Source organism: Manis javanica, chromosome 9, assembly GCF_040802235.1.
Source record: "Manis javanica isolate MJ-LG chromosome 9, MJ_LKY, whole genome shotgun sequence".
NCBI classification, from domain to species: Eukaryota; Metazoa; Chordata; class Mammalia; order Pholidota; family Manidae; genus Manis; species Manis javanica.
The window spans coordinates 62,757,794-62,777,459 of NC_133164.1; the positions used below are offsets into that span (position 1 = coordinate 62,757,794).

At 43.6% G+C, this 19,666-nt stretch overlaps 1 protein-coding gene across 3 annotated transcripts in view; it reads left to right on the forward strand.

The window, feature by feature from the left end:
• PSMA8 (proteasome 20S subunit alpha 8) overlaps window positions 1-19,666 on the forward strand; it is a 54,237-nt gene that overhangs the window by 11,897 nt on the left and 22,674 nt on the right. For 2 of the 3 annotated variants that reach the window (XM_037025432.2, XM_037025436.2), the window contains exons 3-4: window positions 9,163-9,287; window positions 11,972-12,094. In XM_037025432.2, coding sequence (XP_036881327.1) covers window positions 9,163-9,287; window positions 11,972-12,094 — 248 coding nt within the window. The remainder of the gene's footprint in view (window positions 1-9,162; window positions 9,288-11,971; window positions 12,095-19,666) is intronic. The other variant, XM_073212712.1, reaches the window with a different exon arrangement.

Here is a 19,666-nt window from a genome sequence, read left to right on the forward strand (position 1 = left end):
AAATTTCATTGCAGCTAAAACCCTTTTGACAAGGAAAAAGATAATTCTGTTTTGTAATATATATCCTACTTTTATAGTGTTAGGGTCCAGGACTCCGGGGTTTCCCAGAGAACAAGACACACGGACACGGAGATGAAAATCCAAGCAAAGTCTTTATTCAGCCAGCAAGCTGGGGTCGACAGCACCTCCCCTGACACGCAGGCCGAGTCTGAGCTGCTGACCCTGAAGCAACTTTAGGTACTGATTATATAGGATCTTCACAGCCGTTACACCAAAGCCCGCACAGTTCTACAACCAATAGGTTTAAAACACACTCTATATTGTAACCAATGGGAAACATTGTAACCTTTTTAGGGAACGCACCAGCTGCCTGCCCTCTTCAATTGTTATCTCTTGCTTCCCAAGCATGTCTACGTGACTTATCACGGGTTACATCCCCAGGCGTTCCCAGGCTGTTTCCCACTTCTAGTTATCTAACTTAGGGTAGGTGCATTTCTCAGAAGCCTCGGGTAATTTACACAAGAAAAAAAACTGGGTGGCTCTCGCTCTAGGCAGTCAGGTTAAGTGTCATTAGTTCTTTTTCCTGACTCTAGATGCTCTCTGCACTCCGTTACATTTCCCCCCTTTTCTTGATCAGACTAAGGAATCTTCTGCAGCGGTGTCTAGGGCCTGATATTTTTGGCAAAGGACCAGGAGTTGGACGGTATCAAACTTCTCCTGCACAAACTTAAGCAGCCTGTTTATTATACACGGGCCGATGGTAAGCAAAAACAGCAGGATGACCAGTGGCCCTGCAACGGCCGAGAGGAGGGTAGCAAACCATGGCTTGTGCTTGAACCAAGACTCAAACCAGCCTTCTCTGCTGCTGCTTTCATATTCTTTATGCCGCCTGTCAAGATCTTTTTTTAGTTTGGCTAAGGAATCTCTGACTGCACCTGTCTTATCTACATAGAAACAGCATTCTTCTTTTAGGGCTGCGCATAGCCCACCTTCTTTTAAGAACAAGAGGTCCAGGCCTCTTCGGTTCTGTAGGACCACCTCTGCTAAGGAGCTGAGGGATTGCTCCAGGTCTGATATTGACTGTCGGAGTTGTTCTAGGTCCCTGTCGACTGCTAGCCTCAGGACTGTGAGCCCTTTTTCCCGCATCACAAGGGCTGCGAACCCAGTGCCTGCCCCTGCTATCCCTAGGGAGAAGAGGGTCCCAATGGTCAGGGTGGTAACAACCTCCCTCTTGCTCCGGTGGGGGCTCGGCCTTTCTTTCCAATAAGAAAGGAGAGATTCATGAGAATGATACATTAGGCGAGGTAGAATGGCCACCAGCACACAAAACTCACTGTTAGCATTGAACACAGAGGTGGATAGGGCCGGAGTGAGACCTGTCTTTGAGCAGAGCCACCAGCCCGAGGAGGGTATAATCCACTTTCCCTGCTCCCACATAGTGTTATTGTAGGAGGAGCATAACTGGCTCTGGGTCCTCGGGACTGTGCCTACACATGTACCAATGACTGAGACGAGCAATCGTAAGTCCCCACGGTCTCCCGTCCCAGTAAGTGGGATGGGATTTGTTGATAGTGTAGGAGCCATTTATCTCGATTGCCTCATAGAAGGGGGATGAACCTGGGTAGCATAGCCAACAGGGATCAGTGAGGGAGGAAGTGGTGTGGTTAAGAGTCTCTACTACTGCTTGCACCATTTCTCACATGGGATTATCTAACCCAGAGGGAGTGTGCTGGGCCCATAACCCAGAGGTCAATGGACCCAGTCTTCTCGTGGGCTCTGGAGCAGGCGTTCTGGTCGGCATTTTCTCATCTTTTTTGCTCAGGCCCTTGTCCTGGATTGAAGGTTTCTGGGGATTTATAACCGGGTTGGGACTTACAGCGGCGGTGGGAGTTGACACGGTTAATTTAATGATGAGGGTCGAGCCGGCATGCCCCCCATATTTATAATACACCACTCCCCATGTTAGTCCATTTATCCAGTGCGATACCTCAGTATTTTTGCCCGTCTCGGTGAATTGAACTCTTACCCAATCCTGGTCTGTGTTGTCACAAGCCTTGGTTTTGTAGAGGGTCATAGGCTGGTGACGAGAGATGCCCTTGTTGACATAAGTAAATTTGACAGAATCGATTTTTGTAACTGTCCATCTCCAATACCCATCGTTCGAGGTTACACAGTCCCAGCTGGCACAAAAGAAGTCATGCCCCCCCCCCACAGTGCCTTCCTTTACCTGTTCCTGGGCAAGCATAAAACCTATGGGAGCAAGCTAAATTTGGAGGGACGGATCGGTAAACGGGGTTGATCTGCCGAAAGCAGAAATACAGGTCAGGCCACCAGGTTCTGATTGGTGCACTGTGTTGTGTGGAGTTGATGACTTCCCCATTGTCGCTATCAATCAGCATCCAGGTCAGGTTCCTTGGTTGATGGGGGTTGGTGCCTCTGATCCCCACAGATGTGGCTCCCGTGAAGATCCATACTAAGGAGCTTATTAGCAGGATATCTTTCCTCTTCGGCTTAAGTGTAGTTTTAGGGGATTGGCAGGATGCTGCTGCACCTTCCACTCTTCTTTTCGGTTCCTTGGATTGTTACGAGGTAGGATCCGAACGTGGGTGTGGTGCACCCATGGAACGATACGATCAACCTTGAGAGCAGTGGGGGTGGTAAACAATACAACGTAAGGTCCTTTCCACCTGGGCTCAAGAGTCCTCACTTGGTGTCTTTTGACTCATACCATATCCCCTGGGACTATGCCATGTTCCGGGCTCGGAATTTTCCCACCCTCGTAATATGCTCTGATCAGGGGCCAGATTTCCTGCTGCACTTTAGCAAGAGCTTGCAACACATTCAGATAGTCAGGGGACGGGTCCTCTATACCGGGAAGCTGCAGTCGCCGGGTTATGGGTGGAGGGGCCCCGTACATTATCTCAAATGGAGTTAAACTATGTACATAGGGGGAGTTCCGAGCGCGGAAGATGGCTAAGGGAAGGAGGGTTACCCAGTCCCCGCCAGTCTCCAATACCAATTTAGAAAGGGTCTCCTTCAGGGTCCGATTCACTCTTTCTACCTGCCCAGAGCTTTGTGGGTTATAAGCGCAATGTTAACTTCCAATCTACTCCCAAAGCTAGGGCTAGTCCTTGCAGGATTTTGCTAATGAAAGCTGGGCCGTTATCGGAACCTATTGCTTCAGGGACCCCATATCTGGGAATGATTTCTTCAATTAATCTTTTTGCTACTACCTGGCTAGTCTCATGCTTGGTTGGAAAGGCCTCCACCAACCCAGATAAAGTACCTACCATAACCAGCAAATACTTGTATCCATACTTCCCTGGTTTTATTTCGGTGAAGTCTATTTCCCAATTCCTCCCTGGATCCCTCCCCCTTTCCTGGGTACCTGCTGGGTGCATCCCTCTTGGGGCTGGTTTTAGCATTGCACAGCTACTGCATTCTTTTGTGATCTGACAAGCTGCCTCATTCTGGTGGGGAAACACCAACTGCGCGGACTGGAAAAGGCTGAGCAGCTTTTTGCAGCCTAGATGGGTGGACTTATGCAGATTAGCAAGCATGTACTGCCCCAATGCTTCTGGCAGGATCAACCTACCTTCTTGGTCCCTACTCCCATTTCCTTCCCCAAACACTTTCCCTGAGACTTGTTTCTTAATCCACTCAAGATCCTGGGGGGAATACTCAGGTTTGGGTGGCAAAGCGGGCAGTTCAGGTATGGGTATTTCGAGGGCTGCAAGTACAAGGGAGTCCGAGAGGGCTGCCCTCTTAGCTTCCGCATCAGCATGGCCTCAGGTGTCTTCCTTGATTGGTGGCCCGGTACATGTGTAACTGCTACCGCTTTGGGTTTTTCGACAGCAGCTAGTAGTCTTGGGACTTCTTGCAGATTCCTCAGTCCTTTTCCTTCCGTGGAACGGAACCCTCTTTCTCGGTAGATGGCACCAGGGACATGGACAGTGCCAAAGGCATATCTGCTATCTGTGTAAATGTTGGCCCGCTTGCCTTCTGCTCTTTCCAGGGCCTCAGCGAGAGCAATAAGTTCCGCCTTCTGTGCTGAGGTGCCAGGGGGCAGAGCTGCACTCCAGACAACTTCCCCTTCGTGGGTTACTACTGCTGCCCCTGCTCTCCTGACCCCCTCTTGCACAAAGCTGCTCCCATCCGTATACCAATTTAGCTCACAGTTTGGTAACGGTGTGTCTTTCAGGTCTGCTCGCACCTGGATAATTTCAGAAAGGATGTCTCTACAGTCATGGATGGGGGTCATCAGATCTGGGTCCGGCAGAAAGGTGGCAGGATTTAGGGTTAGCCCTTGGTAGTGGGTGAGTCTTGCGTTCGTCATCTATTTTCCTGGAGGATGCTTGAGGATCCCCTCTACAGTATGTGGGGCTGTTACTCTCAGGTTCTGGCCAAAAGTCAGCTTGTCTGCCTCCTTTACCAGTAGAGCGATAGCTGCGAGGATACACAGACAAGGTGGCCACCCGAAGGCCACTGGGTCTAGCTGCTTGGACAAATAGGCCACAGGTCTTTTCCACAGGCCCAGCTGCTGAGCCAGGACTCTTTTAGCCACTCCCTTCTTTTCATCTATAAACAGGATAAAGGGTTTTTCTGGGTCTGGCAGAGATAGGGCGGGGGCCCGGAGGAGAGCTTCTTTTAGTCTGTCAAAAGCCTCTTGTTGTTCCTGAGTCCATTGCCAGCCGGCCCTTCTTTGGTCGCTTCATATAGCGGTCGGGCTATTTCTGTGTACCCTGGAATCCAGAGCCTGCAAAACCCGGCTGAGCCAAGAAATTCTCTCACTCCCCAGGGTGAGGAAGGGATGGGGATAGTCAGGACAGTTTGTTTCATGGCCTGCGTTAGCCACCTGGTCCCATTAGATATTTTGTACCCTAAGTAGACTACTGACCTCTGACAGATGTGGGCTTTCTTGGCGCTGGCTCAATATCCCAGTTTGCCCAGTTCAGCCAGCAAGTTCCCCGTGGCTTCTTTGCACTCTTCACGGGTTTCTGTGGCCAGCAATAGGTCATCCACATACTGCAGCAGTGTCACACGGGGGTGGCTCCTGCGAAAGGGCTCCAGGTCCTGGCTTAGGGCTTCATTGAATAAGGTGGGAGAGTTCTTGAAGCCCTGTGGTAGTCTAGTCCAGGTAAGCTGCCCTTTTCTCCCCCCCCCACCCGGCTCTTGCCACTCAAAGGCAAACAAAGGCTGACTAACTTCAGAGAGTGGGATACTAAAGAAGGCGTCTTTCAGGTGCAGAGTAGTATACCACACATGCATGGGTGGCAGGTGGCTGAGTAGGGTGTAATGGTTGGGCACTGTAGGATGGATGTCTTCTACCCTCTCATTGACTTTTCGCAAGTCCTGCACTCGTCTGTAATCTCTACTGCCAGGCTTCCTCACTGGAAGCAGGGGCGTATTCCATGCAGATTGGCAGGTTTTAAGGATTCCTGTCTCAAGCAGTCTATGGATATGGGGTGCTATCCCTTTCCTAGCCTCTTCTGGCATTGGATATTGCCAGACCTGGATGGGTAGAGCCGTGGCTTTGAGTTGAACAATGACCGGGGATAGGTGTTTAGCAAGACCAATTCCTCCGGTCTCGGCCTATGTGGAAGGGAACCTCTGCAACCAAGAGTCCATTTCTCCCCGGCCCCCCTTTTCTTGATCCACCTGAAACAGACGATGTTCGTCGGCCAGGGACAGAGTTAACACATGCGCCGGTTGTAGGAGCTGCCCTTCTTTGTCCATGATTTTTATCCCTACGGGTTCAAAATGAATGCGCGCCCCAACCTTGGTTGGTAAGTCTCTACCTAACAACGGTGCGGGGCTCTCAGGTATGACCAGAAACGAGTGAGAGATCTGATGCCTTCCTAGGTCCACTTTTCTGCTAGTGGTCCAGGAACATTTCTTGGACCCTGTCGCTCCCTGGACTATACTTGTGCATCCTGGGTTCAGGGGACCATGGGCCTGGTTGAGAACTGAATATTGTGCCCCAGTGTCTACCATGAACCCAATGGGAGTCCCCTCCACGCACAGAGTTACCCAGGACTCGGGGAGGGGTGCCGAGCCCCCGTCTCCGTCAATCCTCCTCTCCTAGGTGCAGGGTTTTAACAGGGTTTCCTCCTCCTTGTTCCCTCCTTTGGGGGCACTCCCTCTTCCAATGTCCATATCTCTTACACAGGGCACATTGATCTTGTCCTAGTCGGTATTGGTGGGGTCCTGTTCCTCGAGGTGGCCTAGGGCCCTCCTTCACCCCGGCCAGGAATATCCTGGCCATCTCCTCCCTCTGCTTCTTACACTCCCTCTTCTGAAATTCTCTGTCTTTCTAACTATTTTTCTCCTGCATTACCCATTTCTCTTTCCTCAGCCTTTCTTCTCTATTTTCCGGAGTTTCCCTAGCATTGAAGACCTTCTCAGCCTGCTGCAGCAGTTCCCTAATAGAGATCTCCCCCAGGTCCTCCCACTTGTGGAGTTTTCTCCGGATATCGGGGGCTGCCTGGTTGATGAATGAGAGGACTACAGCTGATCTGTGTTCCTCTGCTTCCGGGTTTATGGGGGTATACTGCCTATAAGCGTCAAACAGCCTTTCCAGATACGCGGCTGGGCTTTCCATTTCCCCCTGAACAATAGTTTTCACCTTAGCCAGGTTAGTGGGCCGTCTGGCGGCTGCCCGGAGACCGGTCATCAGAGTCTGGCGGTAGACCCGGAGACGCTCCCTACCTTCTGCAGTCCCGAAGTCCCAATCCAGGCGCGTAAGTGGGAACGCCTCATCGATGATGGGCTGGAGGATAGTGGGTCTTCCATTCTCTCCAAGGACATTTTTCCTGGCCTCATTGAGGATACGCTCTCGCTCTTCCATCGTGAAGAGAGTGCGGAGCAATTGCTGGCAGTCGTCCCATGTGGGACGATGGGTAAACATAATGGACTCCACTAGACCTATAAGACACTTGGGGTCCTCTGAGAAGGGAGGGTTCTGAGTCCTCCAATTATAAAGGTCACTAGATGAAAAGGGCCAGTATTGATATTGTTGAGCGATGCCTGTACCGATGGCACGCACAGGCAGAATCAGCATTGCTCCTTCTGAGGTGGAGGAGGGAGCCTCCCCTTCTTGTTCTGTGGCCCCTCCCCCCCCGAGGCCTTAGCTGCATTCCTCCTGTTCTACCTGGCGCCCAGCATGGGGCCAGGGCGGGGGAGTGTGGGGAAGCTCTTTCTGCCCTCCTGCCTCCCTCTGCTGAAGAGTCTGGGGAAGCTGCAGCTGCCTGATTCCCACTGGGTTCCTCAGCCTCGTTTTCTATCCTCCTGGCAGCTTCACCCCTCTCCTCTGCATACGGGGGTGGCTGCTCAATTGGCAGAAGGAGGTAGAGAGGAGAACTGTCAGGGAGGACAGGTGGCGCACTTGGGCACACAGGATTTCTGGCTTTAATTCTTCCTGAGCAACTAGGACGGAGGTCTTTAGTGGGTCGGTATGAGGTTTCCCCACCAAAAAGGGCCTCAGCCAGGATGGAGGATTCTCGGCTAGATTTTCCCAGACCAAGATATAGGGGAGTTGGTCAGGGTGGCCCTCAGGGTCTGGTCGGGAGATAATGGTTTTGACTTTGCCGATAAGGTCCAGGGAAAGAGACCCCTGGGTCGGCCAGCCTACTCCAAAGGAAGGCCATTCGACTGAGCAAAAGGTGTCGAGCTTACCCTTCTTGATGCCAAGGCTCATATTTAAGGCCTGTTCCTTGAACTTTGGGAAATGGGAAAGGATCAGACTCTTAGGAGTAGCCTGAGTCTGACCCATAGTGAGAAAGAAGAAGAAAAAGAATATGAGGGAGACAAAGGCGAAGGATGAAGATGCCACTTCAAACAAGATGACTGTTGTATGTACTTGTGAACGGGTGCCTGTCATTGCACAGTTTTTCTTCTGCAGGGGACGCGAATTTATCTGGGATTCGTGGCTGTGACCCCCTTATCCTGTCACGGGAGTCTTCTAGCGGCGGGTGCCCTAATGGCTCTTAATTGCCCGACCCGTGCCCTCAGGGAATGATGTAGTGGCAGAAAGGAAGAACAGAGAGAGCAGGAGAACCTTAGAACAAGGAAACTTAAAATGAGAAGCACAAAAAAAAATAAATAAACTGAAACCAAAACACAATAAAACAATCAATGATAACACCAAGCACACACACCACATCTGATCGCACTCGTTCGGACCGGTCCTTCTTTCACTCTGGTGCGCACCACCCTCACCACTTTCAGGATCCTCAAAAACTCTCGTGATTCTCCCAAAAGGCGTCCACTCAGACTGCCGCAGGGTGACGAGCTTGATCCTTTCCTCCTCGGGTGCCAGGTTCCTGCCGATTGGACTTGCTTTCCTAAGGCCGAGTCACTCAGACCCTAGGGCCAGGATTAGTCACCTGGACTTCACCCAGGGTCACTAACCCGGGGGCCGGGACTACCAACCCGGACTCTCTCACTCAGGGTCACTAACCCGAGACCATACACAGGATGGCGACTCCCGCTTTATAATGGATTTATGCAGACACGAGGGGGCGACCCTCGAATTATACTGCCCCGTCCGGACAATTAGACCTTGCCTCCAGCCGTCCTTTGTTCTCAGGGAAGCCGCACGGATCCCGGACAAGCCCCCAAATGTTAGGGTCCAGGACTCCGGGGTTTCCCAGAGAACAAGACACACGGACACGGAGATGAAAATCCAAGCAAAGTCTTTATTCAGCCAGCAAGCTGGGGTCGACAGCACCTCCCCTGACACGCAGGCCGAGTCTGAGCTGCCGACCCCGAAGCAACTTTAGGTACTGATTATATAGGATCTTCACAGCTGTTACACCAAAGCTCACGCAGTTCTACAACCAATAGGCTTAAAACACACTCTATATTGTAACCAATAGGAAACATTGTAACCTTTTTAGGGAACGCGCCAGTTGCCTGCCCACTTCAATTGTTATCTCTTGCTTACGCAAGCATGTCTACGTGACTTATCACGGGTTACATCCCCAGGCGTTCCCAGGCTGTTGCCCACTTCTAGTTATCTAACTTAGGGTAGGCGCATTTCTCAGAAGCCTCAGGTAATTTACACAAGAAAAAAACTGGGTGGCTCTCGCTCTAGGCAGTCAGGTTAAGTGTCATTAGTTCTTTTTCCTGACTCTTGATGCTCTCTGCACTCCGTTACAATAGGACTGACTGCTGATGCTACAGTAGTAATAAACAGAGCCCGTGTGGAGTGCCAGAGTCATAAGCTAACAGTTGAGGATCCAGTCACTGTAGAATGTATAACTCGCTTCATAGCAATGCTAAAGCAGGTAAGCTAATATTCCAACAGATTTCTTCTTGTTTTTTCCTTTTGCTTCATTATGCATCCTATCATGGAAATACTATAATCACTCCAATCATTTACTCTGTTAAGTCTACCAAAGTCCTTATTCTTTCTCATACTTACTTCATACCCACACTCTTACTCCAGTGGAATGGATTCATTTGATCAGTAGAAATCCCAGTCAGTATCAATTCTGGGAATTATATTAAAATTTAAAAGAACAACAAATCTCATCTTTTATGGGGATTTCTATAATCCTGGAGATACAGTAATGAAAAGCATTTTTAAAGTTCACCAAAGAAATACCCATGATTTTTTGACCTACAAACCTAAACACAACTGATCAGGTTTGTATAGGACTTCTGAATCCATGCATAGATATGTAAGTTAACATTAAGTATGATCATGATGCATGCAAGTATTTTCTTCACTTAAAATTTTATGTGTTCTTTATATATGTTAACATCGTCTTTATCTTAACTAACTAATACTGTTTCTAGGCACTCTCTGGCAATTAGATTGTTTCCAATTTCTTTCCTTTTTTCACTCTCATTCTTAATTTGCTACTTTAATAACATTACTCCATCTTTATTATAGATTTTATCTTACTTTTTTGAATTGTTTAATTAATTTTCAGTATGAGATTACCAGATTAGAGGTTCTAATTGGTTTTAAGACTCTTGTTATATGTAGCTAAATTGCTTGCTAAAAAGATTGAGCCAATTTTTATTGTGCAACTAGCACTGCATAAATGTATCCCTAAAGGATCATCAGCATTGGGTTTTTTCATTTTTCTTTTCTTTTGCAAATAAGTATAATATAGTACTACAATAGTTGTTTTCATTTGTATTTTATAATTAGTAGTGAAGTTGATTTTTTCCACATGTTGGTTCCTAGCATAAACTATCTTTTCTTTAGACAGACACTCTAGTGGTTAAGAATGTGGCCCTAGGAGCCAGAATTTTGGGGTTTGAATCCTGGCTTTGCTACTTCCTAGTTAGTGCCTTGGGCAAACTATTTTAGCCTGTTTTCCCTCACCTTTCATATTTATAAAATAAGCCCTACTATAATACCTAATTTGTTGTGGCATTATGAATTAAATGATTTAATACATTCAAAAGAACTTCAATTGTTTTCTGGCATGGATTTTACCTGTCTACATAGAGATTTTTTTATAGACTATATTCTAGATGTTAAACTTTTAAGTTATAAATTTATGAAAATTGCCTTATTTTGTTTTGTTTTTAATTTAATTAATGTTGCAAAAAAGTCAACCATTTTTATATTATTCTACTTTCCTTTTTTATTTGCTTGGATTTTTCTCAGTTGTCACAAAGGTATCCAGGAAAAACCAAAGTACAATACATTATGTATGCAAGGTTCCCAATTGTGGTTTTTAGATTGTCTTCTAGAAATGTAAAGGCTGTGTAGAGAACATAGAATATGCATTGTAAATCTGTAACAGTGGGGTTGCCACAGGGAAGAGGCCTAGGGCTCTGAGACAAAAGAGAGGGATCCTTTCCTACATCTTTTATACATTTAAATTATTTTAACCCTGTGTGGGTGTCACTTTTTCATTTAAAACATGGTTTATTAAGCAAATAAAATAAAAGGTTCTCTCCTCTAAGGTTTATTTACGAAGCATCTATTTTATACCTCAGTGTGAACTAGGCACATTAGGAAATGCAGAGTAATTACAATATAAACCCTTATTTAAGACTCTGTTGTGTAGCCCAACTATTTGCATTAAAAATTTGAAGTGGTTTTAAAAAGTACATGTATAATACAATTTAAAAGTAAAAAAGTAGATATGATAGAGACAAGTTAATGAAGAAAGCTAGTATGAAAAAACTTTCAAGCTACAAAATTATATACAGTTCCTAAAGCTTCCTAAAGATAGTCTTGAGCTTTCTGTTAAGGGCTGCCTCTTTGCATAACTTCAATGGACACCAGGCTCATAATCTATGTGAATTCCACTCCCTGGAGAACAAATTCAGTAAGTTCCAGGCAATAAAGTAAAAAGAAACACAATTGGTTTCCAGTGCTCTGTTGTTGGGGAAGAAAAAACACACTTTCTTCAAGAGAAACAAAGATTTCTTGTCTTGGGACTAAAAGAAATGTGTTAGTTGGGTCTTTTGCAGAGATAACTTAGTATGTCTGAAGAGAATGTTCTTGATAATAAGACTATCAAGTAAGAATACTTGATAATAACAGTAACAATTATACTGCTTTTCAGAGTAACAAAGGACTTGCTTCAAATGCACAGCTCACTGAATTCAGCTTTACTAGGAACAAAACTGGTAACATACACAGTTCTCTGCTATATTAAGAAGGTTATATTAAAAAGGCTATATTAAGAAGTCTAGTTATTACCAAAATGCATAACTCAACAAGAAAACAATTTTACAACCATATATAAGCAAACTTACTATTTTATTTTACAAACTGTGTACATTAATTTCTTTAAAATTTTATCATGGATTGAGGTTACTCCAAAAAGAGTCAGGGAGACAATCTTAAAGATATACAGAATAAGAATCAATCAATAAAGAAGATCATTTTGGCAGGTATACTTTATTTACCATTAGAATTTGTTATTTAATAAGTAAGAGTGTTAGCCTTTGTATGGCCTCATACAGAAAGTAGTTAAGAAAACATTTTATTTTTCAGAAATATACTCAGAGCAATGGACAAAGGCCTTTTGGTATTTCTGCCTTAATTGTAGGTTTTGATGATGATGGTATCCCAAGATTATATCAGACTGATCCCTCTGGTACTTACCATGCTTGGAAGGTGAGTAATGAATTTGTAATATGTTTTAGAAGTTGAATAAATGTTATTGTAAATATTTTATCGCTTTCAAGGTCATGACAAAAAAAATGTTGCATTAATAGAGTGATAGTGATACAAACTTTATGTACTCAGCAACTATAATGGTTTCTTTTTTTAAATTTTATTTTGGTATCATTAATCCACAATTACATGAAGGACGTTATGCTTACTAGGCTCCCCCCTTCACCGAGTCCCCCCTACATATCCCTTCACAGTCACTGTCCATCAGCGTAGTAAGATGCTGTAAAATCACTACTGTCTTCTCTCTGTTGCACAGCCCTCCCCGTGCCCCTGTCACACTATACATGCTAATCATAATGCCCTCTTTCCTTTTTCCCGCCCATATCCCTCCCTTTCCACCCATCCTCCCCAGTCCGTTTTCCTTTGGTAACTATTAGTCCATTCTTGGGTTCTGTGATTCTGCTGCTGTTTTGTTCCTTCAGTTTTCCTTTGTTCTTATACTCCACATATGAGTGAAATCATTTGGTACTTGTCCTTCTCTGCTTGGCTTATTTCACTGAGCATAATACCCTCTAGCTCCATCCATGTTGTTGCAAATGGTAGGATCTGTTTTTTTCTTATGGCTGCATAATATTACATTGTGTATATGCACCACATCTTCTTTATCCATTCATCTACTGATGGACATTTAGGTTGCTTCCATATCTTGGCTATTGTAAACAGTGCAGCGATAAACATAGGAGTGCATCTGTCTTTTTCAAACTGGAGTGCTGCATTCTTAGGGTAAATTCCTAAAAGTGGAATTCATGGGTCAAATGGTATTTCTATTTTGAGCATTTTGAGGAACCTCCATACTGCTTTTCACAATGGTTGAACTAATTTACATTCCCACCAGCAGTGTAGGAGGGTTCCCCTTTCTCCACAACCTCGCCAACATTTGTTGTTTGTCTTTTGGAGGTGGTGATCCTTACTGGTGTGAGGTGATATCTCATTGTGGTTTTCATTTGCATTTCTCTGATGACAAGCAATGTGGAGCATCTTTTCATGTGTCTGTTGGCCATCTGAATTTCTTCTTTAGAGAACTCTGCCCATTTTTTTAAATTGGATTATTTGCTTTTTTGTTTGTTGAGGTGTGTGAGCTCTCTATGTATTTTGGATGTCAAGCCTTTATCGGATCTGTCATTTATGAATATATTCTCCCATACTATACTTTTGTACTATTGATGGTGTCTTTTGCTGTACAGAAGATTTTCAGCTTGATATAGTCCCACTTGTTCATTTTTGCTTTTGTTTCCCTTGCCCGGGGAGATATGTTCAGGAAGAGGTCACTCATGTTTATGTCCATGAGATTTTTTTGCCTATGTTTTTTTCTAAGAGTTTTATGGTTTCATGACTTACATTCAAATCTTTGATCCATTTCAAATTTACTTTTGTGTATGGGGTTAGACAGTGATCCAGTTTCATTCTCTTACATGTAGCTGTCCAGTTTTGCCAGCACCATCTGTTGAAGAGACTGTCATTTTCCCATTGTACATCCATCACTCCTTTATTGAATATTAATTGACCATATATGTTTGGGTTAATGTTTGGAGTCTCTGTTCTGTTCCACTGGTCTGTGGCTCTGTTCTTGTGCCAATACCAAATTGTCTTGATTACTGTGGACTTGTAGTAGAGCTTGAAGTTGGGGAGTGAGACCCCCCCACTCTATTCTTCTTTCTCAGGATTGCTTTAGCTATTTGTGGTCTTTGGTGTTTCCATATGAATGTTTGAACTATTTGTTTCAGTTCATTTAAGAATGCTGTTGGTAATTTGATAGAGATTACATCAAATCTGTATATTGTTTTGGGCAGGATGGCCATTTTGACAATATTAATTCTTCCTAGCCTGGAGCATGGGATGAGTTTCCATTTGTTAGTGTCCTCTTTCATTTCTCTTAAGAGTGTCTTATAGTTTTCAGAGTATAGGTCTTTCACTTCCTTGGTTAGGTTTATTCCTAGGTATTTTATTATTTTTGATCCTATTGTGAATGGAATTGTTTTCCTGATTCTCTTTCTATTAGTTCATTGTTAGTGTATAGGAAAGCCACAGATTTCTGTGTGTTAATTTTGTATCCTGCAACTTTGCTGAATTCCGATATCAGTTCTAGTAGTTCTGGAGTGGAGTCTTTAGGGTTTTTTATGTACAATGTCATGTCATCTGCAAATAGTGACAGTCTGACTTCTTCTTTACCAATCTGGATTCCTTGTATTTCTTTGTTTTTTCTAATTGCCGTGGCTATGACCTCCAGTACTGTGCTGAATAACAGTGGGGAGAGTGGGCATCCCTGTCTTGTTCCCGATGTCAGAGGAAGAGCTTTCAGCTTCTTGCTGTTCAGTATGATATTGGCTGTGGGTTTATCATATATGGCCTTTATTATGCTGAGGTACTTGCCCTCTATACCCATTTTGTTGAGAATTTTTATCATGAATGGATGTTGAATTTTGTTGAATGCTTTTTCAGCATCTATGGAGATGATCATGTGGTTTTTGTCTCTTTTTGTTGATGTGGTGGATGATGTTAATGGATTTTCGAATGTTGTACCATCCTTGCATGCCTGGAATGAATCCCTCTTGGTCGTGGTGTGTGATCCTTTTGAAATATTTTTGAATTCGGTTTGCTAATATTTTTTTGAGTATTTTTGCATCTATGTTCATCAGGAATATTGGTCTGTAGTTTTCTTTTTGTTGGGATCTTTGCCTGGTTTTGGTATTAGGGTGATGTTGGCTTCATAGAATGAGTTTGGGAGTATTCCCTCCTCTTCTATTTTTTGGAAAACTTTAAGGAGTATGGGTATTATGTCTTCTCTGTCTCATAAAATTCCAAGATAAATCCCTCTGGTCCAGGGTTTTGTTCTTGGTAGTTTTTTGATTACCGCTTCAATTTCATTGCTGCTAATTGGTCTGTTTATATTTTCTGTTTCTTTCTGGGTCAGTCTTGGGAGGTTGTATTTTTCTAGGAAGTTGTCCACTTCTCCTAGGTTTCCCAGCTTGTTAGCATATAGGTTTTCATAGTACTCTCTAATAATTCTTTGTATTTCTGTGGGGTCCCTTGTGATTTTTCCTTTCTCGTTTCTGATTCTGTTGGCATGTGTTGATTCTCTTTTTCTCTTAATTAGTCTGGCTAGAGGCTTATCTATTTTGTTTATTCTCTTGAAGAACGAGCTCTCGGTTTCATTGATTTTTTCTATTGTTTTATTCTTCTCAAATTTATTTCTTCTCTGATCTTTATTATGTCCCTCCTTCTGCCAACCTTAGGCCTCATTTGTTCTTCTTTTTCCAATTTCGATAATTGTGACGTTAGCTGTTCATTTGGGATTGTTCTTCCTTCTTTAAATATGCCTGGATTGCTATATACTTTCCTCTTAAGACTGCTTTCGCTGCATCCCACAGTAGTTGGGGCTTTGTGTTGTTGTTGTCATTTGTTTTCATATATTGCTGGATCTCCATTTTAATTTGGCCATTGATCCCTTGATTATTTAGGAGCATGTTGTTAAGCCTCCATGTGTTTGTGAGCCTTTTTGCTTTCTTTGTACAATTTATTTCTAGTTTTATATCTTTGTGGTCTGAAAAGTTGGTTGGTAGGATTTTAATCTTTGGGGATTTACTGAGACTCTTTTTGTGGCCTAGTATGTGGTCTATTCTGGAGAATGTTCCATGTGCACTTGAGAAGAATGTGTATCCTGCTGCTTTTGGCTGTAGAGTTCTGTAGATGTCTATTAGGTCCGTCTGTTCTAGTGTGTTGTTCAGTGCCTCTGTGTCCTTACTTATTTTCTGTCTGGTGGATCTGTCCTTTGGGGTGAATGGTGTGTTGTAGTTTCGCAAAATGAATGCATTGCATTCTATTTCCTCCTTTACTTCTGTTAGTATTTGTTTCACATATGTTGGTGCTCCTGTATTGGGTACATATATATTTATAATGGTTATATCCTCTTCTTGTACTGAGCCCTTTATCATTATGTAATGTCCTTCTTTATCTCTTGTTACTTTCTTTGTTTTGAAGTCTATTTTGTCTGATACTAGTATTGCAACACCTGCTTTTTTCTCCCTATTGTTTGCTTGAAATATCTTTTTCCATCCCTTGACTTTTAATTTGTGCATGTCTTTGGGTTTGAGGTGAGTCTCTTGTAGGCAGCATACAGATGGATCTTGCTTTTTTATCCATCCTATTACTCTGTGTCTTTTGATTGGTGCATTCAGTCCATTTACATTTAGGGTGATTATTGAAAGGTATATACTTATTGCCATTGCAGGCTTTAAGTTTGTGGTTGCCAAAGGTTCAAGGTTAGCTTCTTTACTATCTTACTCTCTAACTTAACTCACTTATTGAGCTATGATAAATACAGTCTGATGATTCTTTATTTCTCTCCCTTCTTATTCCTCCTCCTCCCTTCTTCATATGTTGGGTGTTTTGTTCTGTGCTCTTTTTAGGGGTGCTCCCATCTAGAGCAGTCCCTGTAAGATGCCCTGTAGAGGTGGTTTGTGGGAGGCAAATTCCCTCAACTTTTGCCTGTCTGGAAATTGTTTAATCCCTCCTTCATATTTAAATGATAATCATGCTGGATACAGTAGTCTTGGTTCAAGGCCCTTCTGTTTCATTCCATTAAGTATATAATGCCATTCTCTTCTGGCCTGTAGGGTTTCTGTTGAGAAGTCTGATGATAGCCTGATGGGTTTTCCTTTGTAGGTGACCTTTTTTTTCTCTCTGGCTCCCCTTAATACTCTGTCCTTTTCTTTGATCTTTGCCATTTTAATTATTATGTGTCTTGGTGTTGCCCTCCTTGGGTCCCTTTTCCTGGGAGTTCTGTGTGCCTCTCTGGTCTGAGAGGCTATTTCGTCCCCTAGTTTGGGGAAGTTTTCAGCAATTAAATCTTCAAAGACACTTTCTATCCCTTTTTCTCTCTTCTTCTTCTTCTGGTACTCCCATGATGCAAATATTGTTCTGTTTCGATTGGTCACACAGTTCTCTTAATATTCTTTCATTCCTGGAGATCTTTTTATCTCTCTCTGCATCAGCTTCTCTGTGTTCCTCTTCTCTGATTTCTAGTCCATTAATGGTCTCTTGCATCTCGTCCATTCTGCTTTGAAGTCCTTCCAGAGATTGTTTTATTTCTCTCTTCTCCCTTCTTAGTTCTTGCATATTTCTCTGCAAGTCCATCAGCATGGTTACGAATTTTGTTTTGAATTCTTTTTCAGGAAGATTGGTTAAATCTATCTCCCCAGATTTCTTCTCAGGGGTGGATGTGGAAGATGTCTGAGTTAATCTGGTCTGGATCAAATTTTTTTGCCTTTTCATGTTGATAGGTGCAGTGATGTACTATTGACTTGTCTGTCAGCTGGGAGAGCCAAGACCCTTTCCACTTGCCCCTGGCCTTTCTTTACTGGGACAACGTCGGCCCCTAGTGGCTTTTGTTGGGCAGTTGTGCATAGACTGGGTCTCTGTTTCTTGCCTGGCTGCTATGTAGGAAGCTCCCTTGCTGTGGGCATGGCTAGCCTCAGGCTGCTGCTATGCTATGGTGGGGCCCTGGAGGGGGAACAGATGGGGGCTGTTTATCGCTGTGAGGGATCTCAGAGCTGCTGCCCAGGAGGTTAGGGCGCCCAGAGTTCCCTGGGATTCCCAGCTGCTTGGCTAAGTTTCCCAGGATGCTTCCGTCCAGCTGTGGGGTCCCTGTCCCTTTAAGACTTTCAAAAAGTCTTAGTCCCAGGGTTGCTGGCTGCAGGGACCCGCTCACAGGTCTTACTGTCCTGTTTCCCTAGTATCCAGTACCCCACGCACTGTGTGTCTACACTCTGGTGCAGATGGCTAGGGCTGGCTATTTAGCAGCCGTGGGCTCCCTCTCCCTCCCTGCTCCGACTCCTCTCCTCCTGCTGGGAGCTGGGATGAGGGACCTCGGGTCCTGCCAGGCCGTGGCTTGTATCTTACCCCCTTCGCCAGGCGCTGGGTTCTCACGGGTGTGGATGTAGTCTGGCTGTTGTCCTGTATCTTCTGGTGTCTCTTTTAGGGATAGTTGTATTTGTTGTATTTTCAAAAATATATATGTTTTTGGGAGGAGATTCCCACTGTCCTACTCTTGCTGCCATCTTGGCTCCGCCCCCAACTATAACGGCTTTTGATGGATGAAGAAACACTTGGTTATTAATACTTACTTTGAGTATAAATAGTCTGCTTTTAATTAAGAATTAAACAATCATTTAAACCCCATGTTGACCTATTTACTACATCCTCTTTTCTACAAGAGTTTCAACACCCAAATTATGAAACTGTACTTATGTATCACTCTGCTGCAGTTATTGCTACATAATTCCTGGAATATGGTTTTTCTGGATAATTGTTATTCTTATTTCAGTACCCAGATATTCACTTTGGTTAATAGTGCATTAAAATATAACACCAAAGTCTAGGGCCTACAGAAACTAGTGGCAGTTTACACAAGTGAATTTGTGTATATTCTCACATATAAAAATAAGACTGCAGGGCATTCTTAGAAGATTGTAGAATAGGAGTTTCTTGAGAGCACCTCCTCCCATGAAGACACCAAGACAGCAACTACATGCAATGTGACTCAAATTTGAAAATGACCTGAAGGCTGGAAGAAGAGATCTTCCACAGTAAAGCTGCAGGATACAAAATCAATACAGAGAAATCTGTTGTATTTCTGCATACTAATAATGAACTAGAAGAAAGAGATAGTAAGAAAACAACTCAGTTTACAGTTGCCTCAAAAAAACTAAGATGCCTAGGAATAAATTTAACCAAGGAGGTAAAAGATCTGTATTTAGAACTATAAGATATTGATGAAAGTAATTGAAGACAACACAAATAAATGGAATGATATTCCATGCTAATGGGTTGGAAGAATTAATATCATCAAAATGGCCATGCTACCAAAGCAATCTGTAGATTTGATGCAATCCTTATGGAAATACCAATGTCATTTCTCATAAAACTAGAACAAATAATCCTAAAATTAGCATGGAACCCCAAAAGACACAGAACAGGAAAAGCAGTTTTCAGAAGGAAGAACAAAGCTGGAGCTATCATTCTCCCTGATTTCAAACTACACTACAAATCTATAATAATGAAAACCATATGGTACTGGCACAAAAACAGAAACATAAATAAATGGAAAAGAGTAGAAAGCCCAGAAATAAGCCCACATTTATATGACAAATAAATCTACAACAAAGGAGGGAAGAGTATACAAATGATATTAGAAAAATTGCACCACTATATGCAAAAGAATGAAACTGAACTACTGTATTACATCATACTCAAAAGTAAACTCAAAATGGATTGAAGACACAAATGTAAGAACTGAAACCATACACTTATAAAATAAAGCATAGGCAACAGAGAAGACAAGTAGTGACTCTGTGGCATATTACTATACTAATGGACAGTGACTTCAGTGGGGTATGGGGGGACTTGATAATATGGGTGAATGTAGTAACCACAATCCTTTTATGTAAAACCTTCATAAAAGTGTGTTATCAATGATACCTTAATAAAAAAAAAGCATAGGCAGTCAACTCTTGA